Source organism: Anomaloglossus baeobatrachus, chromosome 11 (genome assembly GCF_048569485.1).
Source record: "Anomaloglossus baeobatrachus isolate aAnoBae1 chromosome 11, aAnoBae1.hap1, whole genome shotgun sequence".
In the NCBI taxonomy this organism is placed as follows: domain Eukaryota; kingdom Metazoa; phylum Chordata; class Amphibia; order Anura; family Aromobatidae; genus Anomaloglossus; species Anomaloglossus baeobatrachus.
Genome location: NC_134363.1, coordinates 38,248,966 through 38,270,263, shown reverse-complemented (window position 1 = coordinate 38,270,263; position 21,298 = coordinate 38,248,966). Strand labels below are relative to the sequence as shown.

General features: G+C 45.8%; 1 protein-coding gene across 1 annotated transcript in view; it reads left to right on the top strand.

Annotated features, from left to right (window-relative positions):
- BCAM (basal cell adhesion molecule (Lutheran blood group)) overlaps nucleotides 1-21,298 on the top strand; it is a 105,467-nt gene that overhangs the window by 46,885 nt on the left and 37,284 nt on the right. Inside the window, exons 2-5 of the mRNA XM_075329265.1 lie at nucleotides 12,342-12,466; nucleotides 15,810-16,026; nucleotides 18,499-18,569; nucleotides 20,341-20,437. Of these exons, the coding sequence (XP_075185380.1) occupies nucleotides 12,342-12,466; nucleotides 15,810-16,026; nucleotides 18,499-18,569; nucleotides 20,341-20,437 (510 nt within the window). The remainder of the gene's footprint in view (nucleotides 1-12,341; nucleotides 12,467-15,809; nucleotides 16,027-18,498; nucleotides 18,570-20,340; nucleotides 20,438-21,298) is intronic.

The window sequence follows — 21,298 nt, the reverse complement described above, 5'->3', positions numbered from 1 at the left end:
CATTGTGTGGGCATCATATTGTGTGTATGGGTCACTGTGGGACATCATACTGTGTACGCGGGGCATCTTTGGAAAGCACACAGTGTGGAGGGGCATTGTGGGGGCATCATATTGGTCATTCTCACTCTACTAGCGCAGTTACCATCAGCTCAGGCGCTACCGTATGTTCTCGGCTGGTCCACCCTCCCCGGTCTGACACTGGTTACAAATTAACCCCGATTTTTTTTATTGAATTGTCGGACAGCTTCCTGTATAAGAGGAGGCCTATTTGGAGCCCATGTAATTATATGGCTTCTTCTTAATTAACCGTTGGCAGCGACAGGAGATAACGCTTGTACTAACGCTACATGGCTGAGTGATCTTTGGCCGACGGGAAGGAGAACGTTGTATACTTAAGTGAGCGTACAGTCGTTATTGTGTTTTATAAACTAATTAGGGCGACCAGTCACCAACGCACGATACCATGGAAGAGGCAAATAAATGGTTTCTGGCGCCCCGTGGGGCCATCAGAGGGTCTCCATAAGTAGACCCTACAATCTTGACCCGAGGACTCTGATTTGTAAGGGTAGGGTATCTTTCTTATTGGGTTTGCCGGACGGTAGAGCATATTTTTCACAAATTTTTTTGACTGACAATTTGGTAACCATTTAAGTACGTAATTGTATATCTTAATTTATCTTTTTTTTGTGCTGTCAATACAAGTACTTATATATATGCTGGTTGAAATCTTCCACCCATGCCAGCTATAGTTTATTCTGTTAGTCTGTGAGGTGTGGTGTCCCATATTCTCTGGTGAAAGTTGTGACCTATCACGTCTGCTCCCCTCCTATTTATGCTGGTGGAATACTTCTACCTATGCCAGGTATAGATTAGTCTATGTTGGTCTGTGAGTTGTGGTGTCCCAGACTCTCTGGTGAAAGTTCTGACCTATCTCGTCTGCCCTTCTCCTATTTATGCTGGTTGAAACCTTCTACCAATGCCAGCTATAGTTCTATATTTATCTGTCAGTTGTGGTGTCCCAGACTCTTTAGTGAAAGTTATGCCTATTGCTTGATGCGATTGTGGAGTTTACCCCTGTTGTTTTGTACTTCAATCATGCTCTTGTTTTCCTCCTTAATCTCTTATAGTCTTTACTTTTTCTCTGTGTGTGTGACAGAGCTTTGTTTTTTCCATTGTCTGTCTTTATTTGTGATTTTCAACACTCTCCTGTTTCATCCTTCCCTAAGGGGAGGGGGAATCAGATCAGTACTGGTCAGGAGCAGGGCCAGGAAGGAGACTCAGGCCTCTCCACCATCAGGAGTATCCCTCAGATAAGAGTCATCATAGCGTTCCCTAGCTTAATGAACAGCTTAGCAGCCTCGAATCCCAACTATCCCAAAGATAATTTTGAACAAATTTGAACATTCATTAGTTGTCAAAACGAATGATTGGTTCATTTGTTTCACTAAAACAGTCAACGATCATTTGCTTTGGTCAAAAATTGTCCATTTCGGTCAACTTTTATCTTATGTGTACGGGCGCAGTTAAGCTGGCAAAACACAATATCGGATAAGCCTGTTGATTTTGGTAGAAGTGGTATTGTGTAGAGATGGGTTCTGACTCACCAACGGAAGATGTTACTGGAGAGAAGGATTGGGCAGCTGGATTTCAGCATGCCCACTCCTTTTGTTCTCAAGTAAGATGGTGTCTGCTGGCAACTTATTCCCATCTCTCCATTAAGAACACATTCATTCTTGGCCTGAGTCAAGTTCTCAAGATCCCAGGCAGGTCATGGTCCTATGGAGGTTCAATTTTGGGTGATCAGAACCTACAGTAGGATGTGGTCTCCACAGGTTTTGCAAAGGTAGGAAATAAGGAAAATGATCATGGGGGCATTAGGACCTCCTTTTCTGAGCAGGTTCTCGGGTAGGATGGTGTCTGCTGGCAACTTATTCCCATCCCTCCATTCAGAACACATTCATTCGTGGACTGTGTCAAGTTCTCAAGATCCCAGTCAGGTCATGATCCTCTGGAAGATCAGTTTTGGGTGATCAGAACCTACAGTAGGATGTAGTCTCCACAGGTTCTTTAAAGATAGAAAACCGGGAAAGAATATCATGGGGGCATCGGGACCTCCTTTTCTGAGCATATTCTCAGGTACGATGGGGTCTGCTGGCAACTTATTCCCATCTGTCCATTCAAAACACATTCATTCTTGGCCTTTGTCAAGTTCTTAAGATCCCAGGCAGGTCATGCTCCTATGGAAGTTCACTTTTGGGTGATCAGAACCTACAGTAGGATGTGATCTCCACAGGGTCTACAAAGGTAGAAAATCAGGAAAATTATCATGGGGGCATTGGGACCTCCTGTTCTGAGCATGTTCTCCGGTACGATGGAGTCTGCTGGCAACTTATTCCTATCCCTCCATTCAGAAGACATTCATTCGTGAACTGTGTCAAGTTCTCAAGATCCCAGTCAGGTCATATTCCTCTGGATTATCAGTTTTGGGTGATCAGAACCTACAGTAGGATGTGGTCTCCACAGGTTTTATAAAGGTAGAAAACTGGGAAAGATTATCATGTTGGCATCGGGACCTCCTTTTCTGAGCATGTTCTCAGGTACGATGGGGTCTGCTGTCACCTTATTCCCATCCCTCCATTCAGAACACATTAATTCTTGGCCTTTGTCAAGTTCTCAAGATCCCAGTCAGGTCATGATCCTCTGGAGTATCAGTTTTGGGTGATCAGAACCTACAGTACCGTAGGATGTAGTAAACGCAGGTTCTACAAAGGTAGAAAACCGGGAAAGATTTCATGGGGGCATTAGGACCTCCTTTTCTGAGCATCTTCTCAGGTACGATGGGGTCTGCTGACAGATAACTTATTCCCATCTCTCCATTTAGAACACATTCATTCGTGGACTGTGTCAAGTTCTCAAGATCCCAAGAAGGTCATGCTCCTATGGAGGTTCAATTTTGGGTGATCAGAGCCTACAGTAGAATGTGGTTTCCACAGGTTCTTCAAAGGTAGAAAACTGGGAAAATTATCATGGCGGCGTTGGGACCTCTTTTCTGAACATGGTTGTGTCAAGGATAAACCCTTGTGTAGAGATAGGTTCTGACTCTTCACCAATGGCAGATGTTACTGGAGAGAAGGATTGGGCAGCTGGATTTCAGCATGCCCGCTCCTTTTGGTCTCAGGTACGTTGGTGTCTGCTGACAACTTATTCCCATCCCTCCATTCAGAACATATTAATTCATGGACTGTGTGAAGTTCTTAAGATCCCAGGCAGGTCATGATCCTCTGGAGGATCAATTTTGGGTGATCAGAACCTACAGTAGGATGTGGTCTCCACAGGGTCAACAAAGGTAGAAAACCGGAAAGATTAGCGCGGGGGCATCGGGACCTCCCTTTCTGAGCATAGTGGTGTCAAGCATCTCCTGGAAGGGGTCTTATTTTTATCTTTGCCCTTGAACACTTCAGTAATGAACAAAAAAGGGAAAGACTTTTATTTTAAATTTCTCCGAGAATAGAAGACTAGATAAATATAATAACGCAGGAGAAATGCTTCCATAGGAAAGGCCCGTGGATGTGGCTCATTTTCCATTTCCCACAGCACCAGAAATAGTCAAATATTTAGAGTTAGAAATAGCCGTCTCGGGTCAGACCGTGAGACTGTGTTCATGCGTGATGTGTCCTGTCATGCGGGACATACATCAGAGACCATATCTGCAGATCATTTCCATCCTATGGACCGGGAGGTGACATCGTGTGATGATGTGACATTCCTGCTCACAATTTTGCAGGGGATGCTCTGAAACCTTATGGATCAAACACTTATGGGAGAACCTAAGCCACAAATCTATTTAAAGGGAACCTGTAACCAGCTTTTTCCCCTATGAGCTGCGACCACCACCAGTGAGCCCTTATATACTGCATTCTAGAATACTGTATATAAGAGCCCATGTGGCTCTGTATAGTGTAAAAAACACCTTTATTATACTCACCTAGGGGGCGGTCTTGTCCAGTGGGTGTCGCTGCTGTCTGGTCTTGCGCCTCCCCTCTACTGCAATGGCCGCCCTCGTTCATCTTCCCAGCCCAGTGTGGATGACACATCCTACATCATCCACATAGAGGCCTCCATTGCACTTCTGCGCAGGCGCACTTTTATCTGCCCAGCTAAGTTCAGATCAAAGTACTGTAATGCGCAGACGCGAAGAAAGGACACACACCGCCCGCGCATGCGCACTGCAGTACTTTGATCTGCCCTTAACGGGAAGATCAAAGTGTGCATGCGCAGCAGCGCAATGCCAGCCAGTGTAGATGATGTAGAACACGTCGTCCACACTGGGCTGGGAAGAAGGAGGATGGCGATCGCCGCAGAGAGAAGGTGCTGGACCCACGACCAGCCACACACATTGGACTAGACTGCCCCTATGTGAGTATAATAAAGATGTTTTTTACGTTCTACAGAGCCTGGTCTCTTATATACATTATTCTAGAACTCTGTATATAAGGGCTCACTGGTCATGGCTGCAGCTCGTAACGGAAAAGCCTTGTGACAGGTTCCCTTTAAAGGGAATGGCGTCATTTAAAGGGGTTTATCAGATTAGAAAAAAATCTGTTTTTTTCAGGAACAGACTCTGTTTGTGTCTGGTATTGCTTCATTTAAAGAGGATAGCCCATGTAAAAAGGGCAGGTGATCATGTATGATCACTAAGGGTACAAGAGGATACTCAATCTTCCTCTCCAATCATTAGAACATAGACATTTTTTTGTGTATGTGTGTGTAGGTTTTTTTGTCGCGCATGCGCACTACCACGCCATTCATTGTCTATATAGCCCATGTAGAAAGGTCAGGTGATGTATGAACACTGAGGGTACTGTGGTACAACGGGATACTCAATCTTCCTCACCAATCATTAGAACATAGACTTTTTTTAGTGTATGTGTGTGTAGGTTTTTTTGTCGCGCATGCGCACTACCACGCCATTCATTGTCTATATAGCCCATGTAGAAAGGTCAGGTGATGTATGAACACTGAGGGTACTGTGGTACAACGGGATACTCAATCTTCCTCACCAATCATTAGAACATAGACTTTTTTTAGTGTATGTGTGTGTAGGTTTTTTTGTCGCGCATGCGCACTACCACGCCATTCATTGTCTATATAGCCCATGTAGAAAGGTCAGGTGATGTATGAACACTGAGGGTACTGTGGTACAACAGGATACTAAATCTTCCTCACCAATCATTAGAACATAGACTTTTTTTAGTGTATGTGTGTGTGGGTTAATTTTGTCGCGCATGCGCACTACCGCTCCATTCATTGTGTATCTAGCCTATGTAAAAAGGGAAGGTGATAATGTATGATCACTGAGGGTACATGAGGGTACTGTGGTACAAGGGCATACTCAATCTTACTCACCAATCATCATAAGAACATAGACATTTTTTTAGTGTATGTGTGTAGGTTTTTGGTTTTTTTTCTGTTGTGTATGCGCACTACAGCTCCATTCATAGTCTATATAGCCCATGTCAAAATATTATCACTGAGGGTATATGAGGGTACTGTGGAACAAGGGAATACTAACTCTTTCTCACCAATCATTAGAACATAGACATTTTTAGTGTATGTACCGTATGTAGGTTACTTTTGTCGCACATGCGCAATACCATGCCATTCATTGTCTATATAGCCCATGTAAAATGGTCAGGTGATAATGTATGACCACTGAGGGTACTGTGGTACAAGAGGATACTCAGTCTTACTCACCAATCATTAGAACATAGACTTTTTTTAGTGCATGTGTGTAGGTTTTTATGGTCATGCATGCGCACTACCGCATCACTCCACCATCACTCATTGTCTATATAGCCCATGTAAAAAGGTCAAGTGATGATGTATGATCACTGAGTGTACATGAGGGTACTGTGGAACAAGGGGATACTAAATCTTCCTCACCAATCATTAGAACATTGACTTTTTTTGTGTATGTATGAAGGTTTTTTTTGTCGCGCATGCGCCCTACCACTCTATTCATTGTCTATATAGCCCATGTGAAAAGGTCATCACTGACGGTATATAAGGGTACTGTGGTACAAGAGGATACTAAATCTTCCTCACCAATCATTAGAACATAGACTTTTTTTAGTGTATGTATGTAGGTTATTTTTGTTGCGCATGCGCACTACCGCTCCGTTCATTGTCTATATAGCCCATGTAAAAAGGTCAGGTGATGTATGATCACTGAGAGTACTGTGGTACAAGAGCATATTCAATCTTCTTCACCAATCAGTAGAACATAGACATTTTTTAGTGTATGTGTGTGTAGGTTTTATTTTGTTGCGCTTGCGCACTACCGCTCCATTAATTGTCTATATAGTCCATGTAAAAAGGTCAGGTGATGATGTATGATCACTGAGGGTACATGAGCGTACTGTAGTACAAGGGTATACTCAAGCTTCCTCACCAATCATTAGAATATAGACATTTTTTTAGTGTATGTGTGTGTAGGTTATTTTTGTCGCCCATGCGCACTACCGCTCCATTCATTGTCTATATAGCCCATGTGAAAAGATCATCACTGCGGGTATATGAGGGTACTGTGGAACAAGGGGATACTTAATCTTCCTCACCAATCATTAGAACTTAAGCCTGCTACACACGCTTCAATATATCTCACAATCCGTCGTTGGGGTCAAGTTGTAAGTGACGCACATCCGGCATCGTTTGTGACGTATCTGCGTGTGACAGCTACATGCGATCAGGATTGAACGCAAAACCGTTGATCGCAAACACATCGTATCATTCTCTAGAATTGAGCGTTTTGTTGCAAGAACCTAGTCAATTGTAACGTGTGACATCCCTCATACGATTTTGGTGTCTGATGCTATGTGCGCAGGTGTGCGCTCTGCACCGCAGCTTAAAAAAGGTCCGCTTCAGAGCGCAGCTGAAAAGCTGCGTTCTGAAGCGCCTCACAATGTCTGTCATGCACTAATCTCTGTCAGTCCGTCACTATCTCTGTCCCTCACTCTCAGTCCATGTCAGTCTATCCCCCTCTCTCATATACTCACCAATCCCCGATCCCCGGCGCTACACGGCGTTCACACTGCTCCGGCGGCTTTTACTGTTTTGAAAAAGCCGGCCGCCCATTAAACAATTTCGTATTCCCTGCTTTCCCCGCCCACCAGCGCCTATGATTGGTTACAGTGAGACACGCCCCCACTCTGAGTGACAGGTGTCACACTGCACCCAATCACAGCAGCCGGTGGGCGTGTCTATACTGTGTAGTGAAATAAATAATTAAATAATTAAAAAAAACGGCGTGCGGTCCCCCCCATTTTTAAAACCAGCCAGATAAAGCCATACGGCTGAAGGCTGGTATTCTCAGGATGGGGAGCTCCACGTTATGGGGAGCCCCCCACCCTAACAATATCAGCCAACAGCCGCCCAGAATTGCCGCATACATTATATGCGACAGTTCTGGGACTGTACCCGGCTCTTCCCGATTTACCCTGGTGCGTTGGCAAATCGGGGTAATAAGGAGTTATTGGCAGCCCATAGCTGCCAATAAGTCCTAGATTATTCATGTCAGGCGTCTATGAGACACCTTCCATGATTAATCTGTAAGTTACAGTAAATAAACACACACCCGAAAAAATCCTTTATTAGAAATAAAAACACACACATATACCCTGGTTCACCACTTTAATCAGCCCCAAAAAGCCCTCCTTGTCCGGCGTAATCCAGGATGATCCAGCGTCGCTTCCACCGCAGCTGCATGGAGGTGACCGGAGCTGCAGCAGACACAGCCGCTCCGGTCACCTCCATGCAGCAAATGAAGACAGCCGCGCGATCAGCTGCTGTCACTGAGGTTACCCGCGGCCACCGGTGGATGCAGCGGTGGCCGCGGGTAACCTCAGTGACAGCAGCTGATCGCGCGGCTGTCTTCATTTGCTGCATGGAGGTGACCGGAGCGGCTGTGTCTGCTGCAGCTCCGGTCACCTCCATGCAGCTGCGGTGGAAGCGACGCTGGATCATCCTGGATTACGCCGGACAAGGAGGGCTTTTTGGGGCTGATTAAAGTGGTGAACCAGGGTATATGTGTGTGTTTTTATTTCTAATAAAGGATTTTTTCGGGTGTGTGTGTTTATTTACAGTAATTTACAGATTAATCATGGAGGGTGTCTCATAGACGCCTGCAATGATTAATCTAGGACTTAGTGGCAGCTATGGGCTGCCAATAACTCCTTATTACCCCGATTTGCCAACGCACCAGGGTAAATCGGGAAGAGCCGGGTACAGTCCCAGAACTGTCGCATATAATGTATGCGGCAATTCTGGGCGGCTGTTGGCTGATATTGTTAGGGTGGGGGGCTCCCCATAACGTGGAGCTCCCTATCCTGAGAATACCAGCCTTCAGCCGTATGGCTTTATCTGGCTGGTTTTAAAAATGGGGGGAACCGCACGCCGTTTTTTTTAATTATTTAATTATTTATTTCACTACACAGTATAGACACGCCCACCGGCTGCTGTGATTGGGTGCAGTGTGACACCTGTCACTCAGAGTGGGGGCGTGTCTCACTGTAACCAATCATAGGCGCTGGTGGGCGGGGAAAGCAGGGAATATGAAATTGTTTAATGGGCGGCCGGCTTTTTCAAAACAGTAAAAGCCGCCGGAGCAGTGTGAATGCCGTGCAGCGCCGGGGATCGGGGATCGGTGAGTATATGAGAGAGGGCTGGTAACTTCAGTTACTCAGGAGATTAGCGGTCACCGGTGAGTCTTCACAGGTGACCGCTATTCAGGACGCGACACAGACAGAGCCGCAGCATGACAATGAAGTCGGGTGAAGTTCACCCGAGTTCATTCTGACAGTGCGGCTCTCTCTGTGTCTGCTGTCATCTGCCATTCAGCTCTGCTACATGGCTGTCTGTGTCTGCTGTTAGCGGCCATGTAGCAGAGCTGAATGGCAGATGACATAGTAAAAACGCATCCCTACACATTACACACGCTTGGCAAGTCAATAAATAAAAAAAAAAAAAAAGGTGCCCAATGCATACGTCACAGAACACATGATCTAAAGGATCGCACACAAAATTGACCAATTTAACATAGACTACTAACGCACGTGTGACAGCAAATGAACGACCAACGTGAAATCTCATAGATCCCGTATGCAACCTGGGCGTGTCACATCGCAAATGCGATTGTACAACTAATTGCAACGTGTAAAGTGGGCTATAGACATCTTTTTAGTGTATGTGTAGGTTTTTTTGTCGTGCCTGCGCCCTACCGCTCCGTTCATTGTCTATATAGCCCATGTAAAAAGGTCAGGTGATGATGTATGACCACTGAGGAACATGAGGGTACTGTGGTACAAGGGGATACTCAATCTTCTCAACAATCATTAGAACATAGACATTTTTTTAGTGTATGTGTGTGTAGTATGTGTGTGTAGGTTATTTTTGGCGCGCATGTGCACTACCGCTCCATTCGATGTCTATATAGCCCATGTAAAAAGGTCAGGTGATGATGTATGACCACTGAGGTTACATGAGGGTACTGTGGTACAAGGGTATACTCAATCTTCCTCACCAATCATTAGAACATAGACACTTTTTTAGTATGTTAGTGTAAAGGGGGCTTTTTTCTCGTGCATGCGCACTACCACTCCGTTCATTGTCCATGGGACTGATGGAAATAGCTGTACATGGCCATCTACATCAGCCCCAAAGACATATGATCAATACATCATTCAAACTTCCGCAAAACATGGGCTCAGTGGAGTGATTGAGTGTATTAGCCAAGCTGTAATACCACACACAGCCACATACTCGAGTGGCGCTGTTTTAATATTTTGCATGGCCGAAAAAAACTGATAACAGAGAACAAAAGCTCACACTTTTTTTTTAAAGGCATATTTGTTGTGTAAGGAAACATTAGAGAACTTTTTGAAGCTCTGTGGCAGGTTTCCCTTTGGACCCCCACTGCCCTACATATATACGGTAGTAGTTACTGTACATTAGCGCTATTTTTGTTCCTTTACATAGCGATGATCCGGTCTATGTGATACGTTTCCTTCTCACGACTGCCGGCATTGCTTAGGCCGGCGGCAGGTTCCACTTGGATGACATGTCACATGACATTTAAAGTGTTAATACCGATCATTCCAAAACGACGTGGATGTGGTAACGGGAGACTCTATGGGTGGAAATGTCCATCCGGATCGTACGGACTTCATTCTCAAGTTTACAGGATTGGCTTTTAGTCTTTTCGAATGTTCTTCTTTCCCCTTCTCTAAAGCTGAGTGCAGTATCACAGTTATATAACAGCGGCCACTTCAGGACAAGAGTGGTATTACATGGCACCCATATAATCGAATGGTAATGCAAAGTCCTCTTGGGTGGAATCAACTCTTTGTTAGCATTTATCCGCTATTGCCTTGTGATTTTCTTCCACTGCGCATTGTTGCCCATTGTTCCATCTTCCTTCATCTTTTTTAATGCTTGCTTTTGACTAAGGTCTTGCAGACATATGCTTATTCCTATGGGGGATATCTAATGACTTGGAGGTCAGAGGTTGGATGCATTCTCTAGACCACGGAACCTGTCCATCAAATCCAGAAGATCTGTGTGAAATCTGCTGCATCTACTGACCTTTAGTGAACGTGACTCATAGATGGAAATATGCAGCAGCATTCTTGCCTCTGCGGCGGTGCCTAGGCCGTGCTTGACGGTGCCTCCAATTCTAATGGATTGTACAGGGGCTCCTTGGCTTACCCTAAGACTGGGGTCCCTGTGCTGTCCCTTATTCCCCATGGTAGACTTAAAGGTAGTCAGGGTCGAGCCTCCAACATGACCCTGTCTCCTGTCCTAGCCCTGATTACTATGTCCCCTCTTCCAGGGAACAGACCAGGATGGAGATCCCAAGAACCCACCAACAAGGAATAACTAACAAAACTCATACACACCTAAAACCAGCACTAGGGTGTACGGGTAAGGGTACAAATAAAAGTAAGTAGAATAATCAACATATGACAATCACCAAAAACAATCACAGCAGAAGTAGTAAGAACAAATCCTCTCTGCTCCTGAGCTAGCTCCAAACTGAGTAGAATAACGAGCAACCTCTCCAGGAGGCAAAGGGATTAAATACAGTCCGAAGGTGCTCAACTGACCACAGATGAGCAAGTCTGCTGCTGCATCAGGGAAGGAATTAACCTGGCCCTGATTACTATGTCCCCCCACCCAGAGAACAGACTGCCCAAGAACCCATCAACAAGGAATGACTAACGGGGTAAAACAAAACTCATACACACCTAAAACCTGAACCAGGGGATACACAAAGATGTACGGGGTTAGGGTACAAATAAAAGTAGGTAGAATAATCAACATACAACAATCACCAAAAACAGTCACAGCAGAAGTAGTAAGAACAAATCCTCTCTGCTCCTGAGCTAGCTCCAAACTGAGTAGAATAACCAGCAACCTCTCCAGGAAGCAAAGGGATTAAATACAGTCTGAAGGTGCTCAACTGGCCACAGATGAGCAAGTCTGCTGCTGCATCAGGGAAGGAATTAACCTGGCCCTGATTACTATGTCCCCCCCACCCACGGAACAGACTGGGACAAAGAGCCCAAGAACCCATCAACAAGGAATGACTAACAGGAGTAAAACAAAACTCATACACACCTAAAACCTGCACCAAGGGATACCCAAAGGTGTACGGGTAAGGGTACAAATAAAAGTAGGTAGAATAATCAACATACAACAATCACCAAAAACAATCACAGCAGAAGCAGTAAGAACAAATCCTCTCTGCTCCTGAGCTAGCTCCTAACTGAATAGAATAACCAGCAACCTCTCCAGGAAGCAAAGGGATTAAATACAGCCTGGCCACAGACGGGCAAGTCTGCTGCTGCATCAGGGAAGGAGTTAACCCTTAAACGCTCAGAGGAAAAAAAGCAACAATTAAATGTGTATGGTCACAGATGGTAATGGAGAACGCTGATCCTGTCCTTATACTCGTGACACCAATATAGGACAACCCTTTGAGAAAGGAGCATAAAATTTTATCAGTAATCTGGAATATAAATTCTGTATGAAATAATGGGATTAATAGAACCCACGAAGTTGGTGCAAAGAACCTATTAATTCTACTTGCCAGTTACACTATTTCTTACCTGGTTGCCTTTGCCAGTTATAGGTAGCAACTAACTCTGGTTCCGGTGATGTAATGACAACCCCAGTGCTGTTTGAAGGTGCAAACTGCTAGAATCCCATATAAAAGGGGCCACAATAGTCATATGGCGCTGCCGGGCCCGATGATGTATCTCAATCTGTTTCTTCTCACTTCGCAGGCTGTCTCTGTGCAGTGACCGTCACTGTCCCACCAACGGTTGAGGTTGAGTTTGGTCATGAGGCCGTCTTCACGTGTAAACCAACGTTCCGCGGAACTCCGAAATACAGCTTGGAGTGGTCTTATGTAAGTAGAGGGACAACGACATCTGTAAGGGAAATGTCTAATCTTGTGGTGTGTGTCCAGCTGTGATATATAATTTTCCCCTAATATTCAATATACTGAGCCCCCGAGCATGGTAGTGCCCACTCATCCCTAGTTACGAGTACTGAGCACCTGAGCATGGTAGTGCCCGCTCATCACTAGTTACAAGTACAGAGCACCCGAGCATGGTAGTGCCCGCTCATCACTAGTTACCAGTACTGAGCACCCGAGCATGGTAGTGCCCGCTCATCACTAGTTACGAGTACTGAGCACCCGAGCATGGTAGTGCCCACTCATCCCTAGTTACGAGTACTGAGCACCTGAGCATGGTAGTGCCCGCTCATCACTAGTTACAAGTACAGAGCACCCGAGCATGGTAGTGCCCACTCATCACTAGTTACGAGTACTGAGCACCTGAGCATGGTAGTGCTCGCTCATCACTAGTTACGAGTACTGAGCACCCGAGCATGGTAGTGCCCGCTCATCACTAGTTACGAGTACTGAGCACCTGAGCATGGTAGTGCCCGCTCATCACTAGTTACCAGTACAGAGCACCCGAGCATGGTAGTGCCCACTCATCACTAGTTACGAGTACTGAGCACCCGAGCATGGTAGTGCCCACTCATCACTAGTTACGAGTACAGAGCACCCGAGCATGGTAGTGCCCGCTCATCACTAGTTACGAGTACAGAGCACCCGAGCATGGTAGTGCCCGCTCATCACTAGTTACGAGTACTGAGCACCCGAGCATGGTAGTGCCCGCTCATCACTAGTTACGAGTACTGAGGACCCGAGCATGGTAGTGCCCGCTCATCACTAGTTACCAGTACTGAGCACCCGAGCATGGTAGTGCCCGCTCATCACTAGTTATGAGTACAGAGCACCCGAGCATGATAGTGCTCGCTCATCACTAGTTATGAGTACAGAGCACCCGAGCATGGTAGTGCCCGCTCACCTAATATAGTGATCACAAAGTTTTGCTTTCGAGGTCCTGAAGAAAGAGCCTGGGCCCAGCCAGTCCTCCATGTGGATCCTCACTGCAGTCTGTGCACAATTCATTTCAATAGGCGACATATGATGGGGGAAGGGTCCTAAGCTCAGGACCCCCCACAATTAGCTTATCACCAGGAGACCTGATACTTGGAAAAGAATCGCCCCATAGTCACCATTTAAGAAATCCGGAATTCACTATTAAGAAGTTCTTTCGTCCTCAGCTGCAATTTGGGTGTTACTTGTCATAAGAATGGAGGGGTCGCAGGGCGCCCGTGCTGTGATAATCCGGGTATTGTTTAGAAAGGGATTAAAGTGTCACTGCTTATTCTTCCGTTGCTTAATCTTTTCTTTTTCGGAATCACTAATATCAATATTCCATTGTTTCGGGATTCCTTCTGCCGGCAGGACACTTTTCCGGCAACTAAAAAATAGGGAGGGTTTCAATGTAATGGATAAAAATTGGGGACTAATTAGAAATTAAAAGGACGCCGATACATCTGGACAAGATGGGGAAGATTGGATGAGAGATCAGACAAAAATAGAGAAGTAAGTCACAAACTCATAGAGTGAGTTAACTGGAAATCTGTCAGTGAGCTCCTTCTGACAAAGAGCTCACTGACACATTCCCAGTTAACTCATTCTACTGCCAACAATAGAGAATACAACTATGGAAAGAAAACAGTGGAAAATTGATCAGTAAACCCAATTGCAAAGATTAGTTATAGCTCCAAATGCATTCATATAAATAAACAATAATTGTCTCAGATAGGTAGACAACCCCTAATTGAAGGGTTTTTCATGAGAGAGTAACATCATCTGCTCTTATCCTTGACGTATCGGAAAGGCATAGGGAGCGGCGTAACTAGAGTCCGATGGACCCCAGTGCAAATTTTGATACAACACCCCCCCCCCCATTTGGACCATTGTAGCATTCGAAATCCTAAAAAGACATATGAGTTGTCCCTATCCCCTTGTGTAGTAATGAACCCCCCCATTCTGTACTAATCTTTTCCCATCCTGAGCCACTGCCTGGTAAATATGTCCCCCATCCTGATGTATGACCCCACCATGACTATATGCTGGCATATATGTCCCCATCATGGCCCCATCCTGGTCTATGTCTCCATCATAGCTCCATCCTGGTTAATATGGCCCCATCATATCCCCATCCTGGTATATAGACCCATTCTGATATATGTCCCCATCCTGGCCACATCCTGGTATGTAGCCCCATTCTGGTATATAGACCCATCCTGTTATATGTCTGCATCCTGGCCACATCCTGGTATATAGCCCCATCCTGGTATATATCCCCACCCTGGTATATAGCCCCATCCTGATATATGTCCGCATCCTGGCGACATCCTGGTACAGTATATAGCCCCATCCTAGTATATATCACCATTCTGGCCACATTCTGGTATATAGCCCTATCCTTGTATATGTCCCCATCCTGGTATATAGCCCCATCCTGGTATATGTCCGCATCTTGGCCCCATTCTGGTATATAGCCCCATCCTGGTATATGTCCCCATCCTGGTATATAGCTCCATCCTGGTATATAGCCGCATCCTAGCCACATCCTGGTATATAGCCCCATCCTTGTATATGTCCCAATCCTGGTATATGTCCGCATCCTGGTATATAGTCCCATCCTAGTACATGTCCCCATATTGGCCACATCCTGGTATATAGCCCCATCGTGGTATATGTCTGCATCCTAGTCACATCCTGGTATATAGCCGCATCCTGGTTTATGTCCCCATTCTGGTATATAGCCCCATCCTGGTTTATGTCCCCATCCTGGTATACAGTATGTCCGCATCCTGGTAACTATGATTCCCCAGCGTGCCCCACACAGTAAAAAAATAAATGATTACACTCATCTTCCCGCCACTGCCCCGGTGTCATCTTCCGGTGCTGGCATGCCAGCAACTGACCAGCATGTAAGCGACACAGTGCATGAAGTCACTGTCATGCGCACCCACTTACAGTGCTGTCAGCTGTGTCAGAATATTCACTGCTCCCCATGCCCAGGGTTATGGGCGTGGGGAGCAGTGAACATTCATAGCCTTAATTGGCGTCCAGCACATCACAGTGCAGGGACCCAACAGGTCTCTGTGCTGCAATGTATGTCAGCTGGATGCCCGCCCCCGGATGCGTATCCAGCTTTAACAGGAGCTGGAGTCGGTGGACCCCCTGCATCCCCGGGCCCTGTCGCAATCCCTGCGACCGCAATTGTTACACCCCTGGACATAGAACATAATCACCCCTTTAATCACTGATTGACATTCATGTAATTGAGCCTTTATTCTACACCTTTGACCCACAGACAGATCAGGAGGGACAAAGGACTCGCATTGCAACCTACACCGATGGGAAGACGTCGGTAAGCCCGGGCACACCGTTCACCAGCAGAGCGGCCATGAGGAGTGACAACAGTCTGATCATAAATGATATCCGCGTAAAGGATGAAAATGAATTTACCTGCAGAGTGAGTGCGGGGACTGAAGGGACGGGCGAAGACAGCACGCAACTGAAGGTTTTTGGTGAGTAGAGACACTTGGTATACGGATATAATTCATATGTATATAAGTCATACATGTCACTCAAAGCAAGGCAACCTACGACTTGCCTACTGGCCTCTCTTGGTATGATGTGCCCAATCACTGGTGAAGGACATCATGGTCTGAAGAATAGAAGGAACAAGATAAAGAGGAAAACCATCAACCCAATGGCTTAATACTGATGGACCTAACTAGGCGGAGAAGACACTGATGGACCTACCTAGGTGGAGAAGACTCTGGTGAACCTATCTAGGCGGAGAAGACCCTGATGGATCTATCTAGGTGGAGAAGACACTGGTGGACCCATCTAGGCAGAGAACACACTGGTGGACCCATCTAGGCAGAGAAGACCTTGGTGGACCTATCTAGGTGTAGAAGACCCTGGAGGACCTATCTAGGCAGAGAAGACACTGGTGGACCTATTATTATTATTATTATTTATTATTATAGCGCCATGAATTCCATGGCGCTTTACATGTGAATGGGGTATACATAATAGGGACAAGTACAATAATCATAAACAGTACAAGACACAGACAGGTACAGGAGGAGAGAGGTCCCTGCCCGCGAGGGCTCACAGTCTACAAGGGAAAGGGGAGGATACAGTAGGCAGAGAAGACCCTGGTAGACCTATCTAGGCAGAGAAGACCCCAGTGGACTTATCTAGGCAGATAAGACCCTTATGGACCTATCTAGGTGGAGAAGATCTTGATGGACCTATCTAGGCAGAGAGGACCCTGGTGGACCTATCTAGGCGGTGAAGACACTGGTGGACCTATCTAGACAGAGAGGACCCTGGTGGACCTATCTAGGCGGTGAAGACATTGGTGGACCTATCTAGATGGAGAAAACCCTGGTGGACCTATCTAGGTGAAGAAGACCCTTGTGGACCTATCTAGGTGAAGACCCTGGTGGACCTACCTAAGCGGAAAAGACCCTGGTGGACCAACTGTATTTAGGCGGAGAAGACCCTCGGGGACCTATCTAGGTGGAGAAGACACTGTTGGACCTATCTAGTCAGAGAAGACCCTGGTGGACCTCCTATCTAGATGGAGAAATCATTGGTGGACCTATCTAGGCAGAGAAGACACTGGTGAACCTGTTTAGGTGGAGAAGACACTGGTGGACCCATCTAGCCAGAGAAGACACTGGTAGACCCATCTAGGCGGAGAAGAGACTGGTGGACCTATCCAGGCTGCACAAGATCGATGTTACAGAGCTTTCATCCATCAAGTCACCATGGCTTGAGATCCATCTGAAGACCATTAAAAAAAACTCCAAAAACTATATACTGTCTCTTATTACAGTCTGTCCAGACCCCAGGGCAAAAATAAGAGCAATATGTAAAAAAAACCCCAACACTTAGGCGGGCTTTGCACACTACGACATCGCAGGCCGATGCTGCGATGCCGAGTGCGATAGTGCCCGCCCCCGTCGCAGCAGCGATATGTGGTGATAGCTGGCGTAGCGAAAACTATCGCTACGCCAGCTTCACACACACACTCACCTGCCGTGCGACGTCCCTGTGGCCGGCGACCCGCCTCCTTGTTAAGGGGGCGGGTCGTGCGGCGTCACTGCGACGTCACACGGCAGGCGGCCAATCAGAGCGGAGGGGCGGAGATGAGCAGGATGTAAACATCCTGCCCACCTCCTTCCTTCCGCATATCCTACGGAAGCCGCAGTGAGGCCGGTAGGAGATGTTCCTCGCTCCTGCGACTTCACACACAGCGATGTGTGCTGCCGCAGGAGCGAGGAACAACATCGGACCATTGCGTCAGCGTAATTATGGATTACGCCGACGCTGTACCGATGATACGATTACGACGCTTTTGCGCTCGTTAATCGTATCATCTAGCCTTTACACACTGCGATGTCGCATGCGATGCCGGAAGTGCGTCATTTTCAATTTGACCCCACCGACATCGCACCTGCGATGTCGCAGTGTGCAAAGTGCCCCTTATACTCACCCTCCGCTCATCTCTCCGGCCTCTCCATTACTCACCTTCACCTGTTGCGGTCGTCATCACATCTTCTGCTCTCCCGCTCCTGTTGGAATATTCGGTCCTCTCACACTATGGCGGAACTTCCGAGTGTCATGGTGCTCAGAAGGGTTCTCTACAAGTTTGCAGGTCAACGGCGTCATTTCGTGATGATGTGCGCCATGGACTTCCGTGTGCTTGCTCAAACCCTTCCGGACGCCATGACACCCGGAAGTCCCGCCATAGTGCGAGTGCGATATTTCAACTTGAGCAGCGGGAATCAGAGGATACAACGAGTGGCGGTGAGTAACGGAGGCGCCTGGGAGGTGAGGGGTGAGTAGAACAATTTTTTTTAACCCTTTGATGGCTCATATGGTTCAGATAAATGGTGGCCGCTCTGTGAATTTGACATACGGGACACTATAATTTCCTTCATCCGTTGAACTAATATTTTTTTCCCTTTTTTGGCTTTTAGTGTCACCTTCGTCTCCGGAACTTTCCGTGAACAACCAAGTATTATCTATCACGGAGCCTATAGCAGCAGAGGTAATATAATCCATTCTTGTGGAACGTTCCTTCCCTGCACCGTGTATGTATTCCCTACTTTGTAGACTTCAGCGAGTGACTGTAGACATATGCCACTCTTCTGTGTCCACTTTTCTGCCAGACTCCTTCGCCCCCATCACTCTTATAAGGTGGTGAACATTGTGTTCCTCACCTGGGACAGTAACAGAGGCAGTGTGATCATGTGACTGCAGCATCGCTACTATCCCTAACTTCAGGGTTACCCCTTATGGTGGAGATGCCTGAGTCCCGTGCCTGGCTATTTTCCTGACCAGATATAATCTGTTAATCACCATCCCCCAGGGAAGAAAGGGGCAGAAATGGGATAGTGACAAGGATTAAGACTGACAGGGAAAAAACAAAACTCACAGGAACAAACATTAAGAAACTAAGGAGAAAAGCAAGAGCAGGAAGGCAGCTACAAAAAGACACCACACTGGGAAAAAAAATACAAAGACAGACAGGGAAAACACAAAACTCAGACACACTGCAAACTCACAGGAACAAATAGTAAGAGACTAAGGAGAAAAGCAAGAGCAGGAAGGCAGCTACAAAAAGACAACACTGGGCAAAAAGACAAAAACAGACAGGGAAAACACAGACATACTGTAAACTCACAGGAACAAAAAGTACGAGACTAAGGAGAAAAGCAAGAGCAGAAAGTCAGCTACAAAAAGACAACACTGGGGAAAAAAGACAAAGAAAGACAGGGAAAACACAAAACTCAGACACACTGCAATCTCACATTAACAAAAAGTACGAGACTAAGGAGAAAAGCAAGAGCAGGAAGGCATCTACAAAAAGACAACACTGGGAAAAAAAGACAAAGACAGGGAAAACACAAAACTCAGACACACTGCAATCTCACAGAAAAAAACAGTCTGAGACTAAGGAGAAAATCAAGAGCAGGAAGGCAGCTACAAAAAGACAATGCTGAAAAAAAAGACAAGGACAGACAAGGAAAATACAAAACTCAGATACACTGCAATCTCATTTGAATAAAAAGTACGAGACTAAGGAGAAAAGCAAGAGCAGGAAGGCAGCTACAAAAAAACAACACTGGGAAAAAAAAGACAAAGACAGACAGGGAAAACACAAAACTCAGGCACACTGCAATCTCACAGGAACAAACAGTATGAGACTAAGGAGAAAAGCAAGAGCAGGAAGGCAGCTACAAAAAAGGCAACACTGTGAAAAATGACAAAAACAGACAAGGAAAACACAAAACTCAGACACACAGCAATCTCACAGGAACAAACTGTATAAGACTAAGGAGAAAAGTAAGAGCAGGAAGGCAGCTACAAAAAGACAACAGTGGGTAAAAAAAGACAAAGACAGACAGGAAAAACACAAAACTCAGACACACTGCAATCTCACAGGAACAAAATGTACGAGACTAAGGAGAAAAGCAAGAGCAGGAAGGTAGCTACAAAAAGACAACAAGGATTAACAGTACAACCGATCACAGCAGTAAAGTACTAAAACCACCAGTAAGTCTGGATCACAACACCTCACCAGACCAGTATAGATAAATTAGAGCTGGCATTAATGAAATGGTCCAGCCAGCATATATAGGAGTGATACCTGCAAAAATCCCCTTAAGACAGGCAGGCTTGGACTGGCCCACAGGAGAGCAGGAGAATTCTCTGGTGGGCCCCTTTGCAGTAGGTACTAAAACCGTCTGATCCATTTCTCTTACATACTGTCCCATTAGTTCTCTGAAAATCATTTTCTTTTCTCTTTTGTACCTAAGGTTGGCACATGCATTAGCCGAAATTCATACCCGGCACCCACCATCGAGTGGTACAGGAATCAAGCCCCTCTAAATGCTGGAACTGAAAAAACAGCAGGTAAAGCGGAGTCAATATGGATATAAGACGTCATATTAAAGGAGTAGTTTGCATTGGAAAAAGCATCTGTAGCCGTGCATGTCTTTTACACGTGGCTCCCATTGATTTCAATGGGAATTTGGCAATGCTTCATTTCTCTTGCAGTTACACTATAGAGGGATTAAAGGCATTTTTTTGGTTTAAAGGGATTCTGTTAGCATAATAACTGTTCAATCCAAGTATAGGCACTTGGGCCACCCTTGGCATGGAACAGAACAGAACCGTCTATCAAAATAAAGGGGAGAAATTTCTGGAAATCAAAAAGGTGTGAAGGTGCCCTGAACTGTGTGACCACGCCATACTGTACCGAGCGCCTGTACTCATCACTCTGCGCTCACAGGCTCCCTTTAATTGTGTGAAGAAGCAGATTTGGCTTTCAGTAAATGTACTAAAAATCTTGATAATGTATTTTCCAGTTTTCGATATCACTATTTTGAAAAAAAAAAAAAAAAAAGGAATTGAAAATTTCATACTGACCATTAAACCTAACCCATAGTTCCTGTTCTGGAACAAAAGACTTTACAGGAGTCTCATTATCAGTACAGGATTGCACTAAAATATAAGACTTCTATATACCGTAGAAAACACAGGATCCACCATTCACAATAGGTGATGTCACAGCTCACCTCCTCCTCCTCCTGTATAATTACTGATAACTCATCTATATACAGTAGATACCACAGGATCCACCATTCACAATAGGTGATGTTAAAGCTCACCTCCTCCTCCTGTACAATGACTGATAACACCTCTATATTCTGTAGATAACACAGGATCCACCATTCACAATAGGTGATGTCACAGCTCACCTCCTCCTGTATA